Source organism: Solea solea, chromosome 8 (assembly GCF_958295425.1).
Source record: "Solea solea chromosome 8, fSolSol10.1, whole genome shotgun sequence".
NCBI classification, from domain to species: domain Eukaryota; kingdom Metazoa; phylum Chordata; class Actinopteri; order Pleuronectiformes; family Soleidae; genus Solea; species Solea solea.
The window spans coordinates 22,385,515-22,408,149 of record NC_081141.1 but is presented as its reverse complement, the minus strand read 5'-3'; the positions used below and the strand labels follow the sequence as shown (position 1 = coordinate 22,408,149).

The window sequence follows — 22,635 nt, the reverse complement described above, 5'->3', positions numbered from 1 at the left end:
TGTGATTTACTGGCCTTTTAAAACATATAACAAACACGCCTTTTGTTCAGGTGTGTCCTAACAATTCTTTATATAACAGCCAAGTTTAGGAATTCTGCACTGTGTCAACGCTGCAAGTGGGTGGATGTTTTAGTGGAAGCGTGTGCGCAGACGTGTTCAGTGTTGCCACCAGCAGCAGGGGCACTGGGGGGGGACTAGGGTGGGCGTTCTGTTTCAGCACATGATCTATATTTAACTTAGTAAGGGGGATTTTCATCTTAAAGTCATATTACCCTCAGTCAGTTGTCAAGACACTTGCAAACACCAGCAGTCTCACACTGGTCCCGCTCAAATCTATAACAATCTTTTATAATACATCTAATATTGTGGAATTGTTTTTGTGGAAAAAGTGTTTGTGAGTTTTTTTAGAAAACGTCCACTGAAACTTACCCACTCTCTGTCTCCACTCCCCTCTTTTCATTCCCCACTCTGTCTATTTCTGTCCCTCGCTGAGTCAGATGGACAGCTCCCAACTTAGAATGACACAAACAGGCAGACCAACTCTTCCCAATTCAGAGGGGCTGAAAAATCAAGGAGACTCTGAAAAAAAGACAGGGAGAAACAACACTGGGAGCTGCAACGGGAAATAAGTGGAGAATACAATCAAGATGGAGGAGTGTGAGAGTCTGGACCCAGAGATGACAGATCTGCAGGAGTTTTCGGAGACCATCAGTCAGGACGATGAAGACGAGGTGGAGGAACTGCAAAACAGGTGCTTTGGTTGTGTGTCTGGACTCAGTTGGGTCATTTTGTGTGTAGTAGTGTCTACTTCACTAAATGTAGTGTGAGAAACACATTTGCATTGTGCCTTGTTTTATTTTTGCCCAGAGATTGTGAGATACACAAACTGTGCTTCAAAATGATTGTCATTTAATACTTGATATAATCATCTGCTCTTCAGCTCATACAAGGACCTGTCAGAGTGGCCATTATTCACCAGCCCATATTTTACATCTCATTTATCATGTTTCAGAGCTTTCCCTACCCTGGCACAAATAGTAGGAGACACCGATATGTTGGATGTGTCTAAGATGGCCAGGCCTCTCATCTCTAATGTTACACGAATGACGCGTTGGGATGTCACCTTGGTGTAAGGGTTAGGGATTTTTTCAGCTCATCACTTACTGGAGATTTACACGTCAAGCAGGCATCTTGCGAAAATATCAGCAGATGTTATTGTGTTTTACCTTTAGTTTCTCATTCTGAGTGCATGACGCTCAGATGTGTTTTAATTTGATTCATTGGTTTGTTCTCCGCTTGTGTTTCCATGAACTGTGCCAAAAGCATCTCCTCTTGCACTCGAGAGTGTTAAGTCATGCCTTTCCTCTTCTAAACAGCCTTCTCTCCTCCCTCTAACTCTGTACCGTTCCTCTTTCCCTCAGTCTGCGAGAGGTCGTGCAGGACCAGTCAGTGAAGCCCAAACTCCAGTGCCTGATGGTGGATCCGTCGTTCTCCATGGTCACAGTGCAGAGCGAGGACAGCGGTATTGTATGGGAGACGGCCTCTAGCCGCTGCTCCACTCCCTGGGCCTCTGAAACGAGCTCCATCTCTGAAGGCTACAGCATGGAGGGCTCTGGAGCCGCAGGAAAGATCACAATTGTCTTTGATGAGGACAAAGTCATCCGCCGGAGGACAAGGTCTGGAGGAAGGAGCAGCAGGTTGGGGGACAGGCTGAGCCGACCGGGTAGCTCAAGATCTGCTTCAGCTCTGGGAGTGGAGAGACCAGAGATGTTTGAGGTCTCACTTCCCAATGTAAAACAGGAGAAAACCGAAACGGTGCCAGACTTGGAGGAAATCAAAAACAAAGATCAGCAGTTGTTCAGTTTGATTTCAGAAGGCTATGAGATTCTCAACATCAGAGTTCCCTCCAAACTCCCTACTGTGGATGAGGAGGAGAGTATAGACCTGCAGGACAATTTGTCTTATTTAGACCAGACTCCAAAGATCAGGTCCCGAAACCATCAGGAGTGGACACAGCTACAGGATCATGTCCAGCCGGAGGAGGAGGAAATACCGGACCACCAAGAAGTATGTGTCCGATTGAATTTAACATTTATGATTATCTGTCATTTATAACGCTTTCTAATTTGTGTTTAATTATTTCCCATAAAGTCTAATAGCTCTAATCCTGTGGATTGATTTGCTCATTTTAATTTTAATATCCCTCTCTCAGCCCTCAGCACTCCCAGAGCCAGGAGACACATCCACACAGAGAGAAAGCATTAGTGACATTGACTACTTTGAGAAGTTTACCCTTTTGGATGTTGCAGCTCCTGGAGAACATGTCCCAGAGACTCAGGAGGAGGCACAAGAGCCTCAAGTGGAACCCCAAGCAGAGGAGCAAAAGCCTGCTAAGGAGACAGCCCCAGACAGCCCCCCTGCACCAGAAGAATCTTTTGTCTTTGTAACAGACGAGGAGCTAATCAGCGAACACCTCGATCAGGTCTTCTATGGAGGAGCCCAGACTGACGCGCAGCAGCGAAAGGACAATGAGGAGGTGGACGGTGGAGCCAGGATGAGAATGAGACGAGAGAGCCAGAGGTCGACGAAGGAGAGTGGTTCTGTGTTGTTTGGGAGTGAAGAGACCATCCTCACACCCATATACATCTCCGATGGACCCCCAAAGATCATTGATCTTATCCTGCTGGAGGAGCCCACCGCCATGTCTTTCATGTACACTGACCTTTATGAGGATGCTGTAGGCCAGAGACTAAAGAGCGACGAGGAACACTCAGAGGCAGAGAGCGTCACATCGGAGAAGTCTTACAAGAGACGATTGTCAGATTCAGATGAGGCAGACGGGTACCTGGAGAAGTTTACTTTGAAGGATGAAACTCCCACAGTGGAGGTTCAACCACAATCAGTGGAGGATAAGAGGGAGGGGAGGATGATGTGGTCACAGAGTAGGTTTGAAATGACAGGACGTCTAACAAGGACAGAAAGAGAAGAAGAAGAAGATGACGAGTCAAAAGCAGAGAAACCAAAGACACGGGAGGAAAAAGATGGAGACAGCAGCAACAATGTACAATCAGTGTCATTTGAAAAGAAAAGTGGAATAAAAAAATCTGCTTTGTTGACTAAAGAGCAGGCCGAAGGAGAAGCCTCAGAAAAATCTATTCAGACATCTAAACTGTCGGAGATTAAGGAGGTGAAACAAAAAAGAGACCACACTGATCCTCCCAGTAGCAGCACTGGTGAGCCATTTCCTGAAATTTCAAAGAGAGACGAAAAAGTAAAATTAACACAAAGAGAGAGTGAGGGTCATCAGAGGGAAGAGTGCAAAACCAGTATTACTGAATCTGAGCAGCCACATCAGAGACACAATGCAGGAGACAAAATGGCTGAAGTGATTGTAAAAGCAGATAAGACAACAGTGGATGCTACTGTACACAAAGAGGTGATGGACGTTAAATCAAAAATGCAAACAGAAGCCACTGAAAAGAGTTTGTCTGAAGGAGCAGCTAAAATAGTTGTTCCTGATGCTAAAAGAGCAACTTTGGCCAAAGCAGCAGCTTTAACTCAAGACGAAGAAGTGTTCACATTGGCTGAACCTTCAGCTGAAATATCTGTGAGCAAGGACACAGTTGCAGCAGAGGACGAGCCAACGGTTGAGGTCATCACAGACTTTGATTGTGTGGTACAAGCCATTATGGAGGTAACTAAAAATGCAGTGAATGAAGAAGAGAGGCAAACCCAGGTTCAGATTGATCTCCAGGACGTAACAAGTACTGAGACAACAGCAGAAAAACAACACAAGGTTCTGACAGAGGAAACTGCCAATGAGGGGTCAGAGGTTACACCTGACCGTTCATGTGGAGTGACCGAACCCGTGATGATGAAAGAGGAAGTCAAAACAGATTCAGACAAGAAATGTCATGAAATCCGAGCAGAAGAGTCAGTAACCGGCAGTGAACTAAACAAAACAAAGCTGATAACTGAAGCTCAAACAACCACAGAGGACACGACGAGTGTCAGTGATGAGTTAGTCCTCCTTGTCCCCAGTGGACAAGCTGTAGAGATGGACATTGGTGTTTGCCAGTTGTCAGAGAAGATCACAAATGATGCAGAGGTTGTCCCTAAACCTGAAACTGAAGATGCAATGGCACCAATAGAAGAGACAAAGACAGAGAGTCCGTGTCAAACACAACGAGAAGTTGCAGTAAAGGTGGATGAACTAATCACAAAGGATTTTGATAGGAAGTACACCCCACCTGCCTCATCTGTCCCACCTGCCCCTCTGGAAGAACCAGACACAGAGGAGAAGAAGACAGAGGAGGACGTAAAAGAAGATGTTGGTGTCCTTTCTCCTCTGAAGAGCTTTACTCCCCAGGAGAGTCAGTTGGAAATACAACCAGATGTTGCTGTAAAGGTGGATGAACCAATCAGGGATGACTTAGACAGAAAGTACACCCCACCTGCACCTCTGGACAAACCAGACACAAAGCAGAAGAAGACAGAGGAGAACCTCAAAGAAGATGTGGTTGTCCTTTCTCCTCTGAAGAGCTTTACTCCCCAGGAGAGTCCGCTGGAAATACAACCAGAAGTTGCAGTAAAGGTGGAAGAACTAATCAGAAATGACTTAGACAGGAAGTACACCCCACCTGCACCACCTGTCCCACCTGCACCTCTGGACAAACCAGACACAAAGCAGAAGAAGACAGAGGAGAACCTCAAAGAAGATGTGGGTGTCTATTCTCCTCTGAAGAGCTTCACTCCCAAGGATAGTCCGCTGGAAATACAACCAGAAGTTGCAGTAAAGATGGAAGAACTAATCAGAAATGACTTAGACAGGAAGTACACCCCACCTGCACCACCTGTCCCACCTGCACCTCTGGAGGAACCAGAAACAGAGGAGAGGAAGATGGAGGAAGACTTAAAAGAAGATGTGGGTGTCTATTCTCCTCTGAAGAGCTTTACTCCCCAGGAGAGTCCGCTGGAAATACAACCAGTAAAGGTGGATGAACTAATCAGAAATGACTTAGACAGAAAGTACACCCCACTTGCACCACCTATCCCACCTGCACCTATGGAGGAACCAGACACAGAGGAGAAGAAGATGGAGGAGAACTTAATAGAAGGAGTGGGTGTCGTTTCTCGTCTGAGGAGCTTTACTCCCCTGGAGGATTTGTCTGGGCTGCACAGAAAGGAAGTACTCGCAGAAGATGCAGGTGTAGGAGAAAAGGTGGAGCTGAACAAGGTGGATGATGCTTCAGAAGCAGTTGTTATTGCAGAGGACGCCGGTCCAGGTATTGATCTGCACAGGGTGGATGTTGGGAAAAAGATGGAGCAAGATGAGATGGTTGCAGAGGTTTCGGAAATACCTGTCGAGGAGCTTGGTTATGAGGTGATATCTAAACAGGATGCAGAGGAGATGCCAGAATCAGGATTACAGAGAGACGCAGAGGAATCAAGGCCTGAGTCTGGTCAGGACAAAAGAGAGAGGCTGGACGTGGCGATTGAGAGAGAGGAGAAAGCGTTTGATCTGTCCCCAGAAGAAGAGCTCATTGAGGCTGACTATGACATCATAGATGCAGAGGAGGAGAGTCAGGCTCGACTGGCTGCTGAGTTGCAGGGGATGGACTGGTTTTGTCTCACCTGTGGATGTCTGCTATCAGAGGATGACCGTGGATCTGGAAAGCATTACGACCACGAGCTGACTACGGTGGACAAAGCCTACGAGGACATCAAGGTAAGAAGAAGCACACACGTTGTGTATTCTGTCCACACAGACACGTTGAGGTTAAGTTTGTTTTTAAAAGGTCCCTAATACTCTGGATTGGATATCAGACAAAAGCATTTAAGCTGAGTCATGTTTGGGCTGTTTATGTCTTCTTTTTGGGGAGAACAATATTTGTTACACAGTTGGAGAATGATGCCTTTGAAATTACTCACCACAAATAGTTAATAAATGGTCTAAAATTACTGTATATCGGTAGAAACTCAAGTTTGTGGTATCTGGTATCATCCCATCCTTTAAAATTATTAACATTCTCTGCTGCCGTCAATGACGATACAGAAATGGCAGTAAAAAAAATTTGCTCTTGTCATGAGTTATGTTGCGGGGGGTGCTGTGCCAATCTCAGCTCACATAGGGCGATGGGTTACACCCTGCACAGTTCGCCAGTACAGTCTGTGAGAAGATAAATTAAAAAGGCAGTACAGAGGAGCACATGTGCCTCTCAGAGGAGAAAACATGTTTTTCCTGTGCAGTCTTTCCGTTTCAGTTCACAGTGTCTCCCAGATGTTTGATCGTTTTACCGGGTCACCGCTCAAACCACTCAGCAGCACGCCTGATGACTTACGGTCTTGCACTGTAATCAGATCACCGTCACATGCACTTTTCCCAGCAACATTACAACGCGGGGATTACTGGAATTAGTTTGGGTCATCGTATAATGAACTGCTCCTAAATTAGTCAGCTCTGACTTTTCCATTCATGCTGCCGCCTGCAGGACGAGGCCAAACGCATTGACTTGATGTGATGTAATGTTCTGCTTTGATCGGTGGAAAGGTCCCGTGTGTCATAATTGAGATGTGATCTGTTCACACAGTTTTCCGCTGCTGTCTCTCTTTCTCTCTGGGTCAACACTGGGTCAGCCATCTTCTTTTTAAATTATGTAGAACTTTATTGCCTTTCTTTTTGTTTTCTATAATCTGCCGTTTCTCAAAATCAATTACTCAACTTGGTTGCCTTATTCTATGTTAGCCCGTTTTCGCCACTTTTGCCACAATTTAAATATATAATAGCAAGTCTTAATCATAAGAAACTTTCTATTTTTCATGTGGCAGAAATGGGCTTCGATAGTATTCTCCTCTTCCTCACATATACTTAAGACACTAGATTAAGATGGAGTGAGAAATAAGGTGACTCTAATTATTATTGTTATGTTATTTGTTTCATTTTCTACACACTCTGGTCCAAATTCCTCAGCTCCAATCCAATCACATAGCCTGGTATATACAGTAGAACAGTATTTCTGATTTTCCTCCAAGTTCCACCAGAGGACGCTTGTGTACCACTGGTACCACACTGGTACCACAGTTTGACAACCATGGGGACTAAATTTTCTTCTCACTTCTGACACATGGTCAGTAGTGAGTACTTCACAAACCCTTGTGGCGTGAGATAACTTGCCATGCGTTTGATAAACATTCACAGGAGACTATTACGTAAATCAAAGTAACTCTGGAACAAACTGAGAGAAGATCAAATGTCACTTCCAGATGAACCACGTCTGGTGAATGTGAAGTTGAGTTTGCTGTTGTATTCATGCGAGACGTTCGCAGATGGAATGTTAATACGACCAAGAGCTGTAACGCAAGAATTCAGACGCTCCTTAGAGCGGAAAATCCATCCCAACGACAACTTTACCAAAACAACAGAGAAAACCTGTGCCCAGCTGCACTTTAAACTCTCACACACACAATAGTAGAGATGGAGAGTCAGGAAGAGATGAACTGTATCCTCCCTGATGATTCTCCTTAACCCTCATGCAACCATAACATGGTTTTTATGCATGAGCTTTTTACTGGTATGAAATTTGCCAGTTTTGTACTTTTCATGATATTTTAAAATTTTGAATTATGTTCCTGTGATATGTCTGTATAAAAAATACTCTGACCCTTAAGTGCAAAAAAACAAACAATCTCCCTATCTCCCTTTCATTTGAACATTTCATGTTATTATGTATGTATATATATGTGTATACATAGTATGTGGAGAATTGTATTTTTTGTGTTTTTACATCAAAAAAAGTGTAATTGTCTTTTAATATATATTGTGTTTAATAACGGTTTTAGGGAGTGTCTTTTAAAAAAACAAACAAAAAAACGTTTCATTAACATATTAAAGAAATCTAGATAGTGTTGAACTGAAGCTAGCAGCTAGCAAGTCGTGAAACTGGTTTACTTGTTCAGTAAAACCACACTTTTGAAACGTGCAAATTAACACAGGTAATATTTGATTTTCTCCCCTCTACAGTTTGTGTCAATAATAGTCAAGCACTGGTTACTCTGAGGTGGTGGGAAGGGGGGCCCAAATCAAATTCGGCTTAGGGCCCCATAAAGGCTTGGGTCGACCCTGGTTGAGGGCAACAGTTTTATCTAAAGATTAACTTGTGTCATCAGGAACAAAAGATCAATCTGATTGCCTTCAAAAATGGTTCTTGACACCAAACAAGAGATGAGTTGAATCATGAGTTTAGAGGAAGATTAGTGAAGTTTAAATGTCAAACCTTCAAATCTCCATGTGATCATTGTTGTGTTTCTGTAACAGGAGAAGCTGAGTGACTGGATCTCAGAGCTTCAGGGAAGATCAGAGAACATTGAGGACTTGGTGTCAGAGCTGGAGCTGGCCTACAACACTGTGGAGGTAAATCACACTCCCTGAACACAGTTTCCATCTAATATCATCAGGAGCATTTTAATCATGTCTCTGTTGCTGTGCCACCAGGACCAGTTTGTGGAGAGCGAGGCAGTGATCCAGGCTCAGAACGAGGAGATGATGACTCTGGTGATGGAGCAGTACAACAACATGTCTGTCAGCATGGAGGAGGAGAAGAAGTCCAAGCTGGAACGACTGTATGATCAGATCGTCTCCTTCCAGGAGAGCATCGACACCACCAAGACCACTTTAGAGACCACGGCCAGAGAGGCGGAGACTGACGCACGGGTGAGTGTGTGTGTGTGTGTGTGTGTGTGTGTGTGAATCAGTCATTTGTTGACCAGGGTTTGTGTCAACTTTTCTAAAAGAAAATCTCTCTTCAATCTGTTATTTTACTAGTCACCTGAGGATATTCATACACGGTAATGTGCTTTCAGAGAATGGAGAGTGAGCTGGTGTAATTGTCTAACATTACATACTAACGAGTTGTTAGTGCAGCATGCAGTGTGTTCTTAATTATGTTATTAATAATATTAACAATAATAATTCATCTGACCTAAGAGCTTGCAGAGAGAAAGCTCCACAGTCTGTCAATATGCACTAATTACTAAATTAATCATCAACTATTTTGATTTTCCAGCCTCTTAAATGCAAATATTTTCTTGGTTTCTTTGCTCCATATAACAAAGAAATCATTAGAACTGAATATTTTGGTTTGTGGACAAAACAAGACATTTGAGAATCTATCTATCTACTAACCAGGATAAAATGAATGCATACTGTAAGTCACTCTCTGAGTTCAAACCTGCCAACTTGTAGATAAGTGAATTGTGGATGATTAAGCTCAGCCTGTAGCAAAGACAGGCTTTAACATTGAATACAGTAATACTGTTATAGTAACACAGTAAACGTTGTGGTTGTGTGTTTAGACTCAAAGCAGCTCTGGACTCAGCCATGTCACTGGAGCTGGGTCCCAAGGGACTGCTGGTGTTCGAGGACTACGCCAAGGGCAACGCGTCCGGCTCACACCCCGCACAGCGTAAGGGAATCCCAGGTACTGTATAGGTCTGATAGGAACATACACACCTGAGTCCGTGCGTGTGATGTCCATTGAAGCTGTTGTGGCAGTGATATGAATGTTGTGCCTCAGTTCCTCAGAGGCCCACGCTGCAGCCTCAGGAACCAGGATCAGCCTCCAGCACCAGTGTCACCGTCTACTGGAACGTCAACCCAGGAGACATCATAGACTGCTTCCAGGTCTACTGCATGGAGGATCCACAAGGAGGTAAAACAACGTCAGGGTGCTATGAAATGAAAAATGACAGGTTATGTTCTTTTTTCACTCTTAAAGCTGTAGAACATCATTAACATTAAAGGTATAGTGTGTCAAATTTGGCATAATTTATTCATTTATTGGTGAAGTTGAATGTTGCAGCTGAATTTCTCTCACCTCAGCCTTGTTGGAGAACATAGCATCTTATTTCCATTGTAATCACAACGTAAAAACTGGGCAACAACAATAGAAAATGTGTGTTGAACATAAGGGAAGATTCATTTTTAAATTTATAATATTGTAATTATATTATAAGTATTATATAGTACATTTTCAAGTGAAGATATTACCCTGATGGTGGCCTATAGTAATTCTCATTACCATTGTTGTTTACTGGATACTTTGGAAATAATATTACAGTAATATTACAGGGTTATTACCACACATTACTATTGTTTTTACAAAATTGTGACCCTATTTTTACCATATTATTATGACTTACTGGACATTTAGTTCAAAAGTCTATTTATCACAGCTTTCTATGACTGTACTACTGTACTAATGTGTTATTGTCAAGGATTTATAGTAACGTAGGTGCTGTTTTTCTTGATTTAGATGATTTTGTGAAAAGGAAAATCATGTTTTGTGTGTAACGAGGCACAGCGTCTGAACACTGTTGCTCTCCACAGCCGTGTCAGAAGAATACCGTGTGACCGTAAAAGAGAGTTACTGCGTCTTAGAGGAGCTTGACCCTGACAAGACGTACAAGGTGTGGGTGATGGCTGTCAACTACACGGGCTGTTCTCTGCCCAGCGAGAGACTCAGCTTCAGGACTGGTCAGTCCACACACACACACAGACAACAACAACAAAAAGCATTATTTTCTTTACATTATGGTCTACAGTACCTTTGTTTTCCTTCTGGCAGCTCCATCAGTGCCAGTGATCGACACAGAGCACTGCACTGTCATGTGGGATTCAGCCACACTGAGGTGGCAGAGGCAGGTCCCCGGACTGACCTACACCCTGGAGTACTGTCGTCAGTATGAGCTGGAGGGCGAGGGGCTCAGGTGAGTCTCACACATGTTAAAAAATTATTTTTCTGTCCATTATATTCTTCTTAATTTCTTTTGTGGTATTTTTTAACACTTACATTTAATTCAGTTCAGTTTGTTTTAGTTCAATTCAGACTCAGACTCTTCAGAGGTTAAAATAATTACAAAATCAGACACTAAACTAGAAAAAATACAAATAAACACAAATAAAACATATAACAGACTAAACCTGGGCTTTGACAGCTGTAGAGTAACAACTTTCAGGGTATTTTTTTCGAAATTGAATCTATGCTATGATACATATCTAATTTTAATATCGGATTTCACAGCAAAGCTTTGAAAGTTCTGACCCTTGTATTCAGAATAATCCACTTGTGCTGTTGCAGTGAGGTTTCTTGGGAAATATCTGTAAACAATCGTTATAGGCATTCTAAAGAGCTCGCTTAATTTAGTGGGCATAAATTCCCAAAGTTGCACTCCCAAACACATTTTTTTCCAAACCTAATACTTATTAATAAAACTAATAGTTTGTGATTATTATTATGAAATGCTTCCAGATCCATCTCAGGCATCGAAGGCTGTGAACAGAAGGTTCTGCTGCAGCCAAACGAAAACTATCTGTTTTACATCAAAGCTGTGAATGAGGCTGGAGCCAGTGAACAGAGCGAGGCCGCGCTCATTTCCACAAAAGGTAAAAAAACAAAAACAAACAACAACTTAACCTGTGTGTTGTCGCTGCTGTTGTTGTATCATCGTACCTGTTGCTGGTGATTGTTTGCAGGAACCAGGTTCCACCTGCTGAAAGCTTCGGCTCACCCTGCGCTGGAGCTCTCCGTGGACCACACCACTCTGCACTTTCACCAGGACGCACATGAAAACACGACAGTCACAGAGAAAGAGTGAGTTTACCAACGTTTCAATGCACACGTAAAAACACCAGGAAGATGTGGTGATATAGACATCCTGTCTTTTTAGGATTTTGAATTAAGACAATACAATATACAGCGTAATTTTTCTATGAAATGTTGAACAATTTCCACCCCTCCTTTCTTTTTCACTAACATAATGTAAAATGTCAGAACATTTTATCCTTGAATTTGAGAAAATTGGTCCTGGAAAGCCCTTGAAAAGTCAACCAAAGTGTTGGAAGTGGGAACCCTGTATATCACATAACATAACCAGTTAACCAGTTAACTTCAGCTTCAGGGCCCCTGATATATCGGGATGAATATGTAGTAGCAAAGATAGAGGCCTGAGCTTCAGGGCTCCCTGAGCCCTCTGGCCCCTGGTCCCCTAGGCCTGTTCAGTAACCCATCCTTGGTTTCTAGCCTCTCCTGTGTCACAGAAACACGTGTAAACCTGTGTTTGTGTGTGTTTCACGAGGTGTCCGTCCATCCTGGGTGAGTTGTTACCAGCACGAGGACGTTACTACTGGGAGACGATCGTCTCAGAAAGTGCAGCCTACAGACTCGGAGTGACCTACAACAGTGCGGCCACCAGGGACAGCTCTCTGGGGGGAAACAGCCTGTCGTGGTGTTTGCAGTGTGTCCCGACACCATCAGGGTATGTACTCTCCCTCACTACTGTACATATTTAAAAAGACACTTTCCTGAGTCTAAATCTTTCACCTCTGACCTCTGCTCTCTCCCTCGTCACAGTTGCAGCTATCAGTTGCTCCACAACGACGTCCAGACCAGTGTGTTTGCGATCGAGATGCCTGAGCGAGTAGGAGTCCTCCTGGATTACCAGCTTGGCCATTTGTCTTTCTTCAACGCCCAAAGCGGTCAGTTGTTAGGTTCCTTCAGCCAGCACTTCACGCAGCCGTGCCACCCTGCTCTGGCCCTGGAGATGCCGGGCAGTCTGGAGGTCTGCATGGTCCAGGAGGTGCCGGAGTTTACCAAAGACAGCTAGCTGTACAACCTGCCACACATACACACACGGAAAAGTTTACTTTAAAATAATAATTAAAAAAGTGTTTTATGTCTAATATTACAGGATATAAAATGTACTTAAAGGAGATATTTGTAAAATATGGACAACAGTGACCTTTAATGTGTAATATGGTTACTGCAGTCTATTGACCTATTTTCAAGGGCCACACAGTTGGTGTAGTGGTTAGCACTCTTGCTTTTGTAGCAAGAAGTCCCAGGAACCTGCATGGAGTTTGCATGTTCTCCCTGTGTGTGTGTGGGTGTTCTCTGGCTTCCTCTCACAGTCCAAAAACATGCAACATGGGGATGTCTTTTTCTGTGGTCGAGATGTTTTTGAGAGGGGTAATGAAGCTTTTTAGGTTTGGTAACAGCTTATTGTGTTGACTAATGGCCCAGGTATACTTCCGCGCACATGCTCACAGCTGTAAGGCCCGTCGGGCAGGGGAGTCAGGGTGTCAGCCAGTTCGCAGGTCGCCAGGTCGAGGCTCGGATGACTATCCTTGGCGACTACTTTATTCTGTTGTCAAAATGTTTTTTCTGCTTGTTGAGCGGGGCTTAATACTCCACCTACCGTGGGACGGAAGTTGAGTTCACACAACGGTGCTGTCAACGGGCGCCCAACGCACGCTTTGCATGCGGTTCCAAAATCTGGGCTGTACCAGTAAAGCACGTGGAAGTATGACAGGGCCTTAACACTTCTGGCAACCCAGTCTGTCAAAGTGCAACAGACCAAAACATAAACAGAATTTGCAAATGAATATTTTACATTGTGGATGTACCATTGTCTTCATTGGTTTCTTTAGTCTTTGGTGACACAGAAATAAATATCATAAAATATAATACATTTCTTACATATAGCCCCTTTAATTAAGCTAGAAGACACAACTATAGGTTCCCACTTACTGATGTATTTGAGTGTTTTTAGAAAAAAGGAATCCAGTCATTGAAGAAAAAAATGTCTGATAGAAAATAAACAAGTAAAATTCACACAATGAAACTGTTTTGTAAATAGCAAAAACAAAGGTAATGCAAATGAAGGATGAAGGTGTGCAATACAGCTGGATTTCAAATCAGATTCCCTTCACTGGTGAACGTCCTGTATTTAGTTTTGTTGTTTATTATTTTGTAATTTTAACAGCAGTGACAGTTGTTGTTTTTCTTGTTTTGTTTCTTTTTAACTGTTTTGTAAATGTTTGGTTTTCTGATCTGATACTTTGAGTAACGACACGTTGGAAGTCAAATACACACAGTATCATTAACATCATCATCATCCCTTAGATCAGGGGTCACAAACTCAAAAGACCTGGGGGCCACTGTGTGTCCAGTCACGTGAAAAACCGTCTACTGTCCTGTAGGCATGGATAATATGAACTTAAAATTACAGCTAGATATTGCATTAACAATATATGTACGCATATTTCACAGAATTTCAAAATAAAAGTGTTTATACTGAAAGGGAACAATTCATAGTTTGCACCAAAAAAAACATTTCTGGTGTGAAATAAATCAGTCAATAGAAACAAAATACAGAAATAACTCATTATAACTTAAATTTACACATGAAATTGATCAGGGACACAAGTGGTCCACGGGCCATGAGTTTGAGACATTTAGACAAACCAGTGATAGTTTTTTGTCATACCCAGAGTTTACATCTCCCCCAAAAAAACCTACTGTAGCACTTTGAAATTGTGTTGAATAATGTGAATAGAGTGTCTGCGTTTGTGTAAATAACCTTTGTAAACAGGTCAGACTGATGGACAACACAGATCGACTGCCTTGTGAACTGATTTCCTGAATGAACGTGAATATTTGTTTTTCTACTCACACAACTGGACTGATTATTATGACTCAGCTCACTGGTTCACCAACGCATGTTCACCACCAGGGGGCGCCAGGCATCCGCAGATTGGTCAGAGCCTGAATGGACACACCTAAAATGCTCCCAAAACACTGAAGCAGAGATGCAAATAAACTGATTCTAAGTTGTGATTTTTTTGTTGTTGTTGTTCTTGTTGGAAAAATAACAGACATTTATTTCTATGAATGAAGTTTGTGACGTTTTTACTTTTTCCTCACCCTCACACTTGCTGCAGGGTAATATAATGAATATAATCAACATAAAACATTTGACAAAAAATTAAAAATCATGATAAATTTACCATCTGCTACAGATCCTACAAAACTGTGAAGTCTGCTCCTACTTGTTGACGTCCAAATCCTTTTTTTATGACCGACAGCTACTGAAGACATTATGCTACTATTTTTTCCAGGCACTCAAATCTTTTTTCCATCATCTCTGACACCTTTTCCTGGTCTTTGGGGCAAACAGAGAGAAAAAGAAGAAGACAGCAAACACATGCAGACCATCAGGGAACAGCTGCAGGTTTCCATGTGCTCTGCTGGAATCGGAAGGAAAGATCTGAGAACAGCGACAGCCTCGTCGTCTAACTGGAATCCTGTGTCTTCCCTGCCATCCTGCAGTGGAAAACATTGAGTATTTTACATCATATTGTATTAATTTTTTTCCCTTACAGTGATAATAACATCTGCAAATACACATAAAAATTTATATTTTCTGATGCTGCATTGATTAAATAGCCAGTGAAGTGATGTTTCAGCTGCAGTCTCTCTCTCTCCACATGTGACCAATGACGTGGACGCGATCTGATCTCAAGTATCCAACATTTCCTCTCAGCTTAATCACTCTTTTTTTCTTTTCCACGACTGAGGCCAAAAGCAGACAAAGAGCTCTCTATCCTCTCTACATCTAAAAGGCACAGTGGGTAACAGTGGAATCAATCTGTAATTATTACCGGAAAAACAACTCAAAAATGACTGGCTTAGCGAAAGAGGAAGGTAAAATATGTCCTTCTAAAAGAAAAAGGCACCAGGTCTGATTCTCTATTCAGTTTATATTATATTTGTTGTATTTCAGTTTCCAACTATGGACAGATTATGGACAACAGCAGCTAAAATGACAAAGAAAATGAATGACAATGTGTCAAAATCATGAAGGACACCGTAACAAAGGCACACAGGCACCATATGGTCCTCGCCAGTCTGCCCGACAACATGGTGCGATGACAACACGCATGCTTGCATGCACCAGTCAGCTCTTTAGTCTGAAAGGGAATGGATCCATGAACAGAGGGTTTTTTTGGAGGCTGAAAAAGCAAAGTATTGTTAATATTTTACAACTGGGACAGAAATCAGGAAAAAATAAAACAAAAAAAAGAGTAACATCAAGAGTAAAATAAAACAAAGGCGGTTCATTTCACGGTCCAGGTTCTGTACAAGATAAACAGACTGTGACAGTGAAGTAACACAGAAGGCCACTCATGAGACACTTGAAACAGGAAGGCCGATAAACAGGCACTGTAACCAAAACGATCGTGTGGCAGAGCACAAATCAAAACATAACAAAATAAAAAACATGGCAGCATCAGAAATTACTATTATTGGCACAAAGAAACAACATAATAAGCTGAAGAACTCAAATAGTTCACTTTTAACCTAAAGTTATTAACACAAATATTGAAAAATTTCCAATTTTATCACATTAACTTTTTTTTTTTAAATCCTAAATACTATTTTGTATCTGGCTCACCACCAAATTTGAATCATTACTTTCTTGGGCAATGACCTAAACCCCAAGAAAATGGCTTTTTAATCCAATCATCACTTTTTTAAGACCAACATGGCCAAATAATGGTTACAGAAAACAAAAAACCTGTCTCTCACGATGAAATAAACATATAAGTCCCCAATATTTTGCTTGTCAACAAAAAGTAAAATTGCACAAATTCCAGGAAACTATTTACAGCTATACAAGCAACTGGCCATTCCTAAAGTCATGACTGCATATATATATATATACTGTACATTAACTAAATCAAAGGTTTACAGTGCGTATGATCTTACAGTTGAATACTTGGGTTCCTGCTTAATCAGTTTATACTGCATAGATGCATAAACTGCACTAAATTATCTTACCATAAGATGCTCGAACCATTCTACTTTAGTGACCAAGAGTTTTTTAACTCGGTATATAACTTTGATCCTAGAGTTCTCTATAAGGCATTAACTGCAGGTTTTTCCTATACTTTGAACTTACTGTGTCATTCTTATTGGGCATAACTTCACAGCGTTTCCCCCTTCACCACATACACGTGTGCAAACCTTTTTAAAGACCTCACACAAGCACTTTTCCATCTCTTTCAGAAAAAGCATCTTTGAAATCTATCATCATTTTCATGCTGTAAAAGTCTTTTTATAATCATTATTCTCTCGTTAATTAGTGTCATTTTCCATTGAAGTTGCAGTTCAGCTCTTTAGGAATTTTTATTCTTTTTTTTTTTTTGGATCTCAGGGATGAGTCAGATCCAGAACTGACGTGATTCTCCTTGGTTCATACATGAGGCTGGATGAGGATGTTAGGCAGGGGTAGAGCTCTTCTCACTGACCAGACTGGGCTTGGGTTCTGGTCTGTGGGGTTTGTGCTGAGGGCTGCTGCGGAGGTTATCGTCCATCTACAGCACAGGACGTACAGTTCAGTTAGAACACACAGGCAAAAATAATATGACAGTAGCTACATGTGCCTCTGTGAAGGTTCTCAGTCATCCATTCATCTTCTGTGATATCATTCCAATCTAGGGGTAGTTTATGCAGATCATCATTCCGATCAATGTTCATGTTAACAGCTGTTCCAATCATGACATCCTGGTTTGGATTGTCACATGTCTGACCCGACATAACGGTGACGTGTTTCTGTTTTTTTTATATTATTGGTAAAAGCTTTAGTGGGAAAAAACCTGGTCTGGCGCTGACAGCGTTTTCCTTTTAGAGACTTATAGAGACTAAATAAAATGTGCTCTAATTGATGTAGGTCAAATTATAAAAAAAGAGACTAATACACAGATATATAAGTGACAGATGTAAGAGTTAAATCAGTGGTGCACAGTGTGGGAATGAGCAGAGGGGAAATACAGGGTTCTCACACCATCATTTGATGATATCAAATTCAAGGGCTTTCCAGGACCAATTCCCTTAAATTCAAGAACCAAATGTGCTGACACAGCTTAAGATGGGAGGGCAACTTTCAATGAACCATGTCTATTTAGGGCCATTTTCAAAGATTCAAGGATTTCAAGGACCCGTGGGAACCCTGGAAATATCTGAGGCTGAGCAGAACTGCACATGACAAAACCATTTATTCTGATTAAATGCCTGATGCATGTTTTCACAAGGAATGATTAGATTACTTATTTTTTACGTCCATGTCAAAAGGAAGTTGTCATTTCTAATTAGGATGATTTCAATCAGACTGGATAAAATGTGCACATGTAAACACAGCTACTTGATTCTGTAAGACACAACGTTTATGTAACTATAGGTGATAACGCATCTGCCTAATGTGACCGTGAAGTCATGCAAAGAAGAGGAAAAGAAAAAAAAGCAGAAGCACCTTCTCTATCAAGTTGGACTCTTTGTTTACAAGCTGAGTTAGTTTCTGCAGGTTTGCATCCTTTGTGTCCTGAACAGGTGGGGGAGGACCTGGAGAGAGATGGAGCGAGGCCACACCGGCAGAAAAATAAGGCAAATTGCAGAGAATTAGTGTAACGGGAAGAGTATTAAACCACTGCAGTGCACATCCCCAAAATAAAAAGGATACAAAGAGAAAGCATGCACGGAAACAAAGATGTGTGAAGAAGGACAACTCTAAAAAGGTTAGTTATTTGTGTGCTGGCAAATGCAAATATGCTCCCACATATTTGTGTGTCTCTCAACTTTAGCAAAGTCAAGCAAAAGTGTGAAAAAATGTCCAGTGTGTGATCTTACAGGGGTGATCTGAGCTGAAGTACACGTCAAGGACGGTGTCACAGAAGCGTGTGAGGTTTTCCAGCTGTCTGACGTGGCTCTGTAAAGGGCTGCTGGGTAGATTGGCTTTACAGAGAGGAGCCACGAAACCAAACACAAAGGCATCCAGACTGGTGGGCCTGCAATCACATACACACAAATATGCATTTATAAACTCGGTGTCATTACTGCTGGGGGTCAATCAACCAAAACAATCACAAAAGGCCTCAGTTTGAAGACGTCCAGAAGTAGCATGGGATCATGGGAATTGCTGTTTTGTCTCATTTGGTTCCCCTGTGTGTGTTCATCACAGGGAGAGCTTTGGCAGCAGAACATGCAGCGAACGGTAAAAGGTAGTCGCGCTCCAACAATGATAAATAGAACTTTGATGAGGAAACAGTACAATAGGAGCCTGGATGCAAGTAATTTGACTTTCACAGACAAATCACAGTCAAATCGTGAATCCAGAGGCTTCACTATGGCAGTGCATGTTGCAACTGGAAGATTTCAACAAATGACAAACAACACATTTAAAAGAACGTACAAGTTGCCGAAGAAGTAGTTTGCGGTCCCCAGTCTGTAGGAGAGGAGGTTCAGGCACTCTTTAGCATCACTGTAGATCTGAGGCAGAGAATAAAAAGCATTTTCAGTTGTAAAAAAGAAAAAGAGAGCAAGAACTCTTCAAGTTATCACACATATTGACACAATATGTAGGGGCTGCAATGATTATTAGATTACTAAATTTATGGTAACAACTATTTTGATAATTGATTAATCAGCTAGAGTGTTTTTTCAATAGCTTATTAAATGCGAATATTTAATATTAAAATGTGTACTGGCTTCTTTGCTCCATGTAATAAACATCATCATTTCCAGGTTTGGGAAACACTGATCAAACTTTTTCAAGATATTCTGACATTTTAAGGACCTAACGAGGACTCGATTAATTGAGAAAGTAATTAACAGATTCATAGATTGTGAAAATAATAATTAGGTGCAGCCCTGACAACATGTGACTGATGAATCAGATGAGTATTTACCTTTCCCTCCACCTCAGAGATTCTGTGTAGCGGTGCTTCTCCTTTCATTAAAAGAATGCGGGAGAGGGCGGTGTTGGCATGGCGACAAGGAACGAGAAAGTTAAGCGGGAACGGCGAGCGTGAGGCAAACCATGGCCGTGTCAGATTGGCGTAGTTTTCTGCATCCACCCAGAACGTGTGCAGCTGTGGAACACAAGGACAGAAGAACATTACTCACTGATTGTGTTTGCCAGGAAACAAGCAGAGGAGAGATGGTGTTACCAGAGCTGGACGCAGTTTCTCTTCAAGCAGGGCGATGTACGCCATGGTATCTGCTCCTTGTCTGGCTGTCAAATCATAGTCTGCATTAAACCTCTGAAATTAAAGAGAAATCATAAACGCATGATGATCAGCAATGTGGATTAGAAAGACATGATGATCAGGTGATGGACAGTGAACAGACTCTCACCTGTTTCCTCAGGAAATTAAGTATCTGTGTTGGTTCTTGCACTGCAGAGTCTCCACAGAGCAGCTCTGGGACGGTGGCTGCAGGTTTAACAAAAGCCAGGAGAGTCAAGATATAAGTTAATGTTATTGGGCAAATGGTGGTGCATAAGTATAACATGTTTTATATAATGCTTTTATTATTGGCAAAGTTTAAGGACCAAATCTATTGCAATGTATGGAAAATAGAGGATTATAATTGGCATTTTCTTATAGCAGTCAAAGAACTGTCCACCCATCACACAGGATAACTGAACAACTCCCACAACGATACCACACTGAGATGAGTTTCTGGTTTCCTTCCCACCTGTTAGAGTTTTCCATGTCCAGTCTATGGGAGAAACTGTCACTTTGGCCCCGGAAAACTTGGCGTATGCCTGGGGAAAGAAAACAGTAAAAATCAGGAAAGATGATAAAAAGAGACCACAGTCAGTGAAGTCATGATTTAATCAAAATGTAAACTTTGAATGTAAAAATCTGAAGGAAAAATTCATGTTCAACTATTTTGATTGGTTTGAGTGTTTTTTAAAGAATTCAAAAAAACAAAGTTTTATCATTTTTCAGCTTCTAAAATGTTCTAGTTTCTTTGCTCCATTTGACAAAGAAACCATTAAAACTGAATCATATTGGTTTGTGGACAAAAAAAGACATTTGAGAACATCATCATTTTCCAGGTTGGATCAACATAGTTCCTGAATCCTCACACTAATTAACATCCAATATTTCAGTTCCCATCTCACAAAACACACAATTATTCACTTAAAATATAAATAATTAAATAAATAAAAATTTTGAAAACCAACTTAGGACGAATTACTAAAAAACAGTTTTCTCTTTAAACTATCACTGACACAGATGGACATTAGCTTGACTGGTGTCACCTAGTGGTGAGAGTTGTAACTGCATGAATTGACAACACGAAAATCGACAATGAAATAAGTCAACTCTCGTCACAGTGACCACCGTCGACAGTTAAAACGGTTAAAGAGTGACGTAAACAACTGCAGTGGATTCAAATCTAAACCTGTGAAATCTGACCTTGACGACATCAAACCTCTGTTAGCAGTGACTTCTGACACACGACACCCGTGTCAGTGCATCATCCTACAACCACGCCACGCGGAAGATAATCCCCTGAATTAACTCTTTAATTAGTGTCTGACAACAACAGAAAACAACATTTACGACAGTGTCCAGCACAGAGACGCCAACAACTGCAGCAGAAGACAAGTTAGCATGGAAGCTAACACGAAAACAGGCAAAGCCAACGCAAGAAACTAACATGTCGTGTGATAAAGAAGAAGTGAAAACAGTCACCGAACTTTGACTTCTCTGTACAAATTGAACAATAACGTTACCAGGACTATGAGGGACTCTGTGTGGACAGACGGTAAACCCCAGTCTCCTCCCCAGCATCTCAGCTCCATGGCAGCCGCCATGTCAGTGATTCACAGAGAAGAGGAGGGGAGGGGAGAGGAGGGGGCGCGCGTGTGACGTCACGACGTACCTGTCACACTACAGCCTGCAGATGAGAAGGGAGATAATCCGATCAAAAATCAAATCAAACATATCATGGAAAAATAATCACATCTAAAATAACCAAAAAATGCAGTAGAAATAAACAGATTGATAATAAAATTGAATATAATCTCGTAAAAAATACTCTGATACTGATCACGTGAACAATGACCTGATGAAAAAATATCAGATTGGAAATCATAAGGTGAAAAGGTCACATTTAAAAAGACAAGATGAAGATGTAAGAAGATTGAGAATAATCCGATTGTAAAACATCAATATAAAAAATTTCCACATTCAAAGTAAACATGTGTTTTGGAAAAATCTCACTAAAAATAATCTGTTGAAAAATGGTAAAATTGAAAATAATGAAGAGAAACAATCAAATGAAGTATAATCTCACTGAAAATAATCTGTTGAAAAATGGTCAAACTGAAAATAATGAAGGGAAAACAATCAAATCAAGTATAATCTCACTGAAAATAATCTGTTGAAAAATTATCAAATTGAAAATAATAAAGGGAAAACAATCAAATTAAGAATAAAGTGAATGAAAATAATCTGTTTAAAAATGACCAGATTGAAAATAATCAGATGAAAATGTATTACATGAAAAACGGAGTAGATTTTTCAGTGAAAAACTACCAGATTGAGAATAATCAGGTAAAAAAAAATCTGAATTAAAAATAAGAAGGTATAACTAATCAGATTAATACAATTTATTAAAAAATGTAAAATGTGGGTGTTTATGTTGAACTGTTGCATTTCTTGTGTTTATTTGTCTCGTGTTTAAATAAACAAATGAATTCCCAGTCAGTTGTTATTAGTCTCCTGTTGTTTTGTTCGAACGATAGTTAGCATCACTGTAGACGGCGTCGAGGTCATTAAAGTGCTGAGTCATGGTGAGCTAATCATGAAGTAATTAGGTGAAACAACTTAATTACAGGGGAATGTACCAAATATAGCACATCCACACAAAAAATCCAACATTGTGATGAGACTGTTTTACAAACCGCTGCAGCCAAGATTATATGTCAACGCTTAATCTCACATTA

At 41.2% G+C, this 22,635-nt stretch overlaps 2 protein-coding genes across 3 annotated transcripts; one reads left to right on the top strand and one right to left on the bottom strand.

Moving 5' to 3' along the window:
- Nucleotides 1-647: 647 nt before the first annotated feature.
- Nucleotides 648-14,509, top strand: cmya5 (cardiomyopathy associated 5). Its single transcript, XM_058635902.1, has 14 exons — nt 648-751; nt 1,422-2,067; nt 2,213-5,728; nt 8,315-8,410; nt 8,492-8,710; nt 8,822-8,844; nt 9,352-9,476; nt 9,573-9,707; nt 10,385-10,531; nt 10,623-10,764; nt 11,307-11,440; nt 11,531-11,648; nt 12,133-12,312; nt 12,408-14,509. Exons 1-14 carry the CDS (start codon nt 648-650, stop codon nt 12,658-12,660), a joined length of 5,838 nt encoding a protein of 1,945 aa, XP_058491885.1. The 3' UTR covers nt 12,661-14,509.
- Nucleotides 14,510-14,727: 218 nt separating this feature from the next.
- On the bottom strand, nt 14,728-21,563 carry mtx3 (metaxin 3). Of its 2 annotated transcripts, XM_058635466.1 has the most exons (9): nt 21,421-21,563; nt 20,370-20,439; nt 20,028-20,104; nt 19,841-19,933; nt 19,580-19,762; nt 19,084-19,160; nt 18,522-18,679; nt 18,148-18,236; nt 14,728-17,212 (listed from the first exon to the last, which is right to left on the bottom strand). In XM_058635466.1, exons 1-9 carry the CDS (start codon nt 21,499-21,501, stop codon nt 17,117-17,119), a joined length of 924 nt encoding a protein of 307 aa, XP_058491449.1. In that variant the 5' UTR covers nt 21,502-21,563; the 3' UTR covers nt 14,728-17,116. The 2 variants fall into 2 exon arrangements, with proteins under 2 accessions (XP_058491449.1, XP_058491450.1); XM_058635467.1 differs by lacking the exon at nt 18,148-18,236.
- Between the last annotated feature and the right edge of the window lie 1,072 nt (nt 21,564-22,635).

What these genes read in the sequence shown, in the direction of transcription:
- mtx3 (XM_058635466.1), bottom strand. Translation starts at nt 21,501, where the DNA reads ATGGCGGCTGCCATGGAGCTGAGATGCTGGGGAGGAGACTGGGGTTTA. An exon ending in CAGAGTCCCTCATAGTCCTG is followed by an intron (nt 20,440 to 21,420) that starts GTAACGTTATTG and finishes TTCTTTCCCCAG; the next exon opens with GCATACGCCAAGTTTTCCGG. An exon ending in TTAATTTCCTGAGGAAACAG is followed by an intron (nt 19,934 to 20,027) that starts GTGAGAGTCTGT and finishes CTTTAATTTCAG; the next exon opens with AGGTTTAATGCAGACTATGA.
- cmya5 (XM_058635902.1), top strand. Translation starts at nt 648, where the DNA reads ATGGAGGAGTGTGAGAGTCTGGACCCAGAGATGACAGATCTGCAGGAG. An exon ending in AGGCGGAGACTGACGCACGG is followed by an intron (nt 8,711 to 8,821) that starts GTGAGTGTGTGT and finishes TTATTTTACTAG; the next exon opens with TCACCTGAGGATATTCATAC. An exon ending in ACAGCGTAAGGGAATCCCAG is followed by an intron (nt 9,477 to 9,572) that starts GTACTGTATAGG and finishes GTTGTGCCTCAG; the next exon opens with TTCCTCAGAGGCCCACGCTG.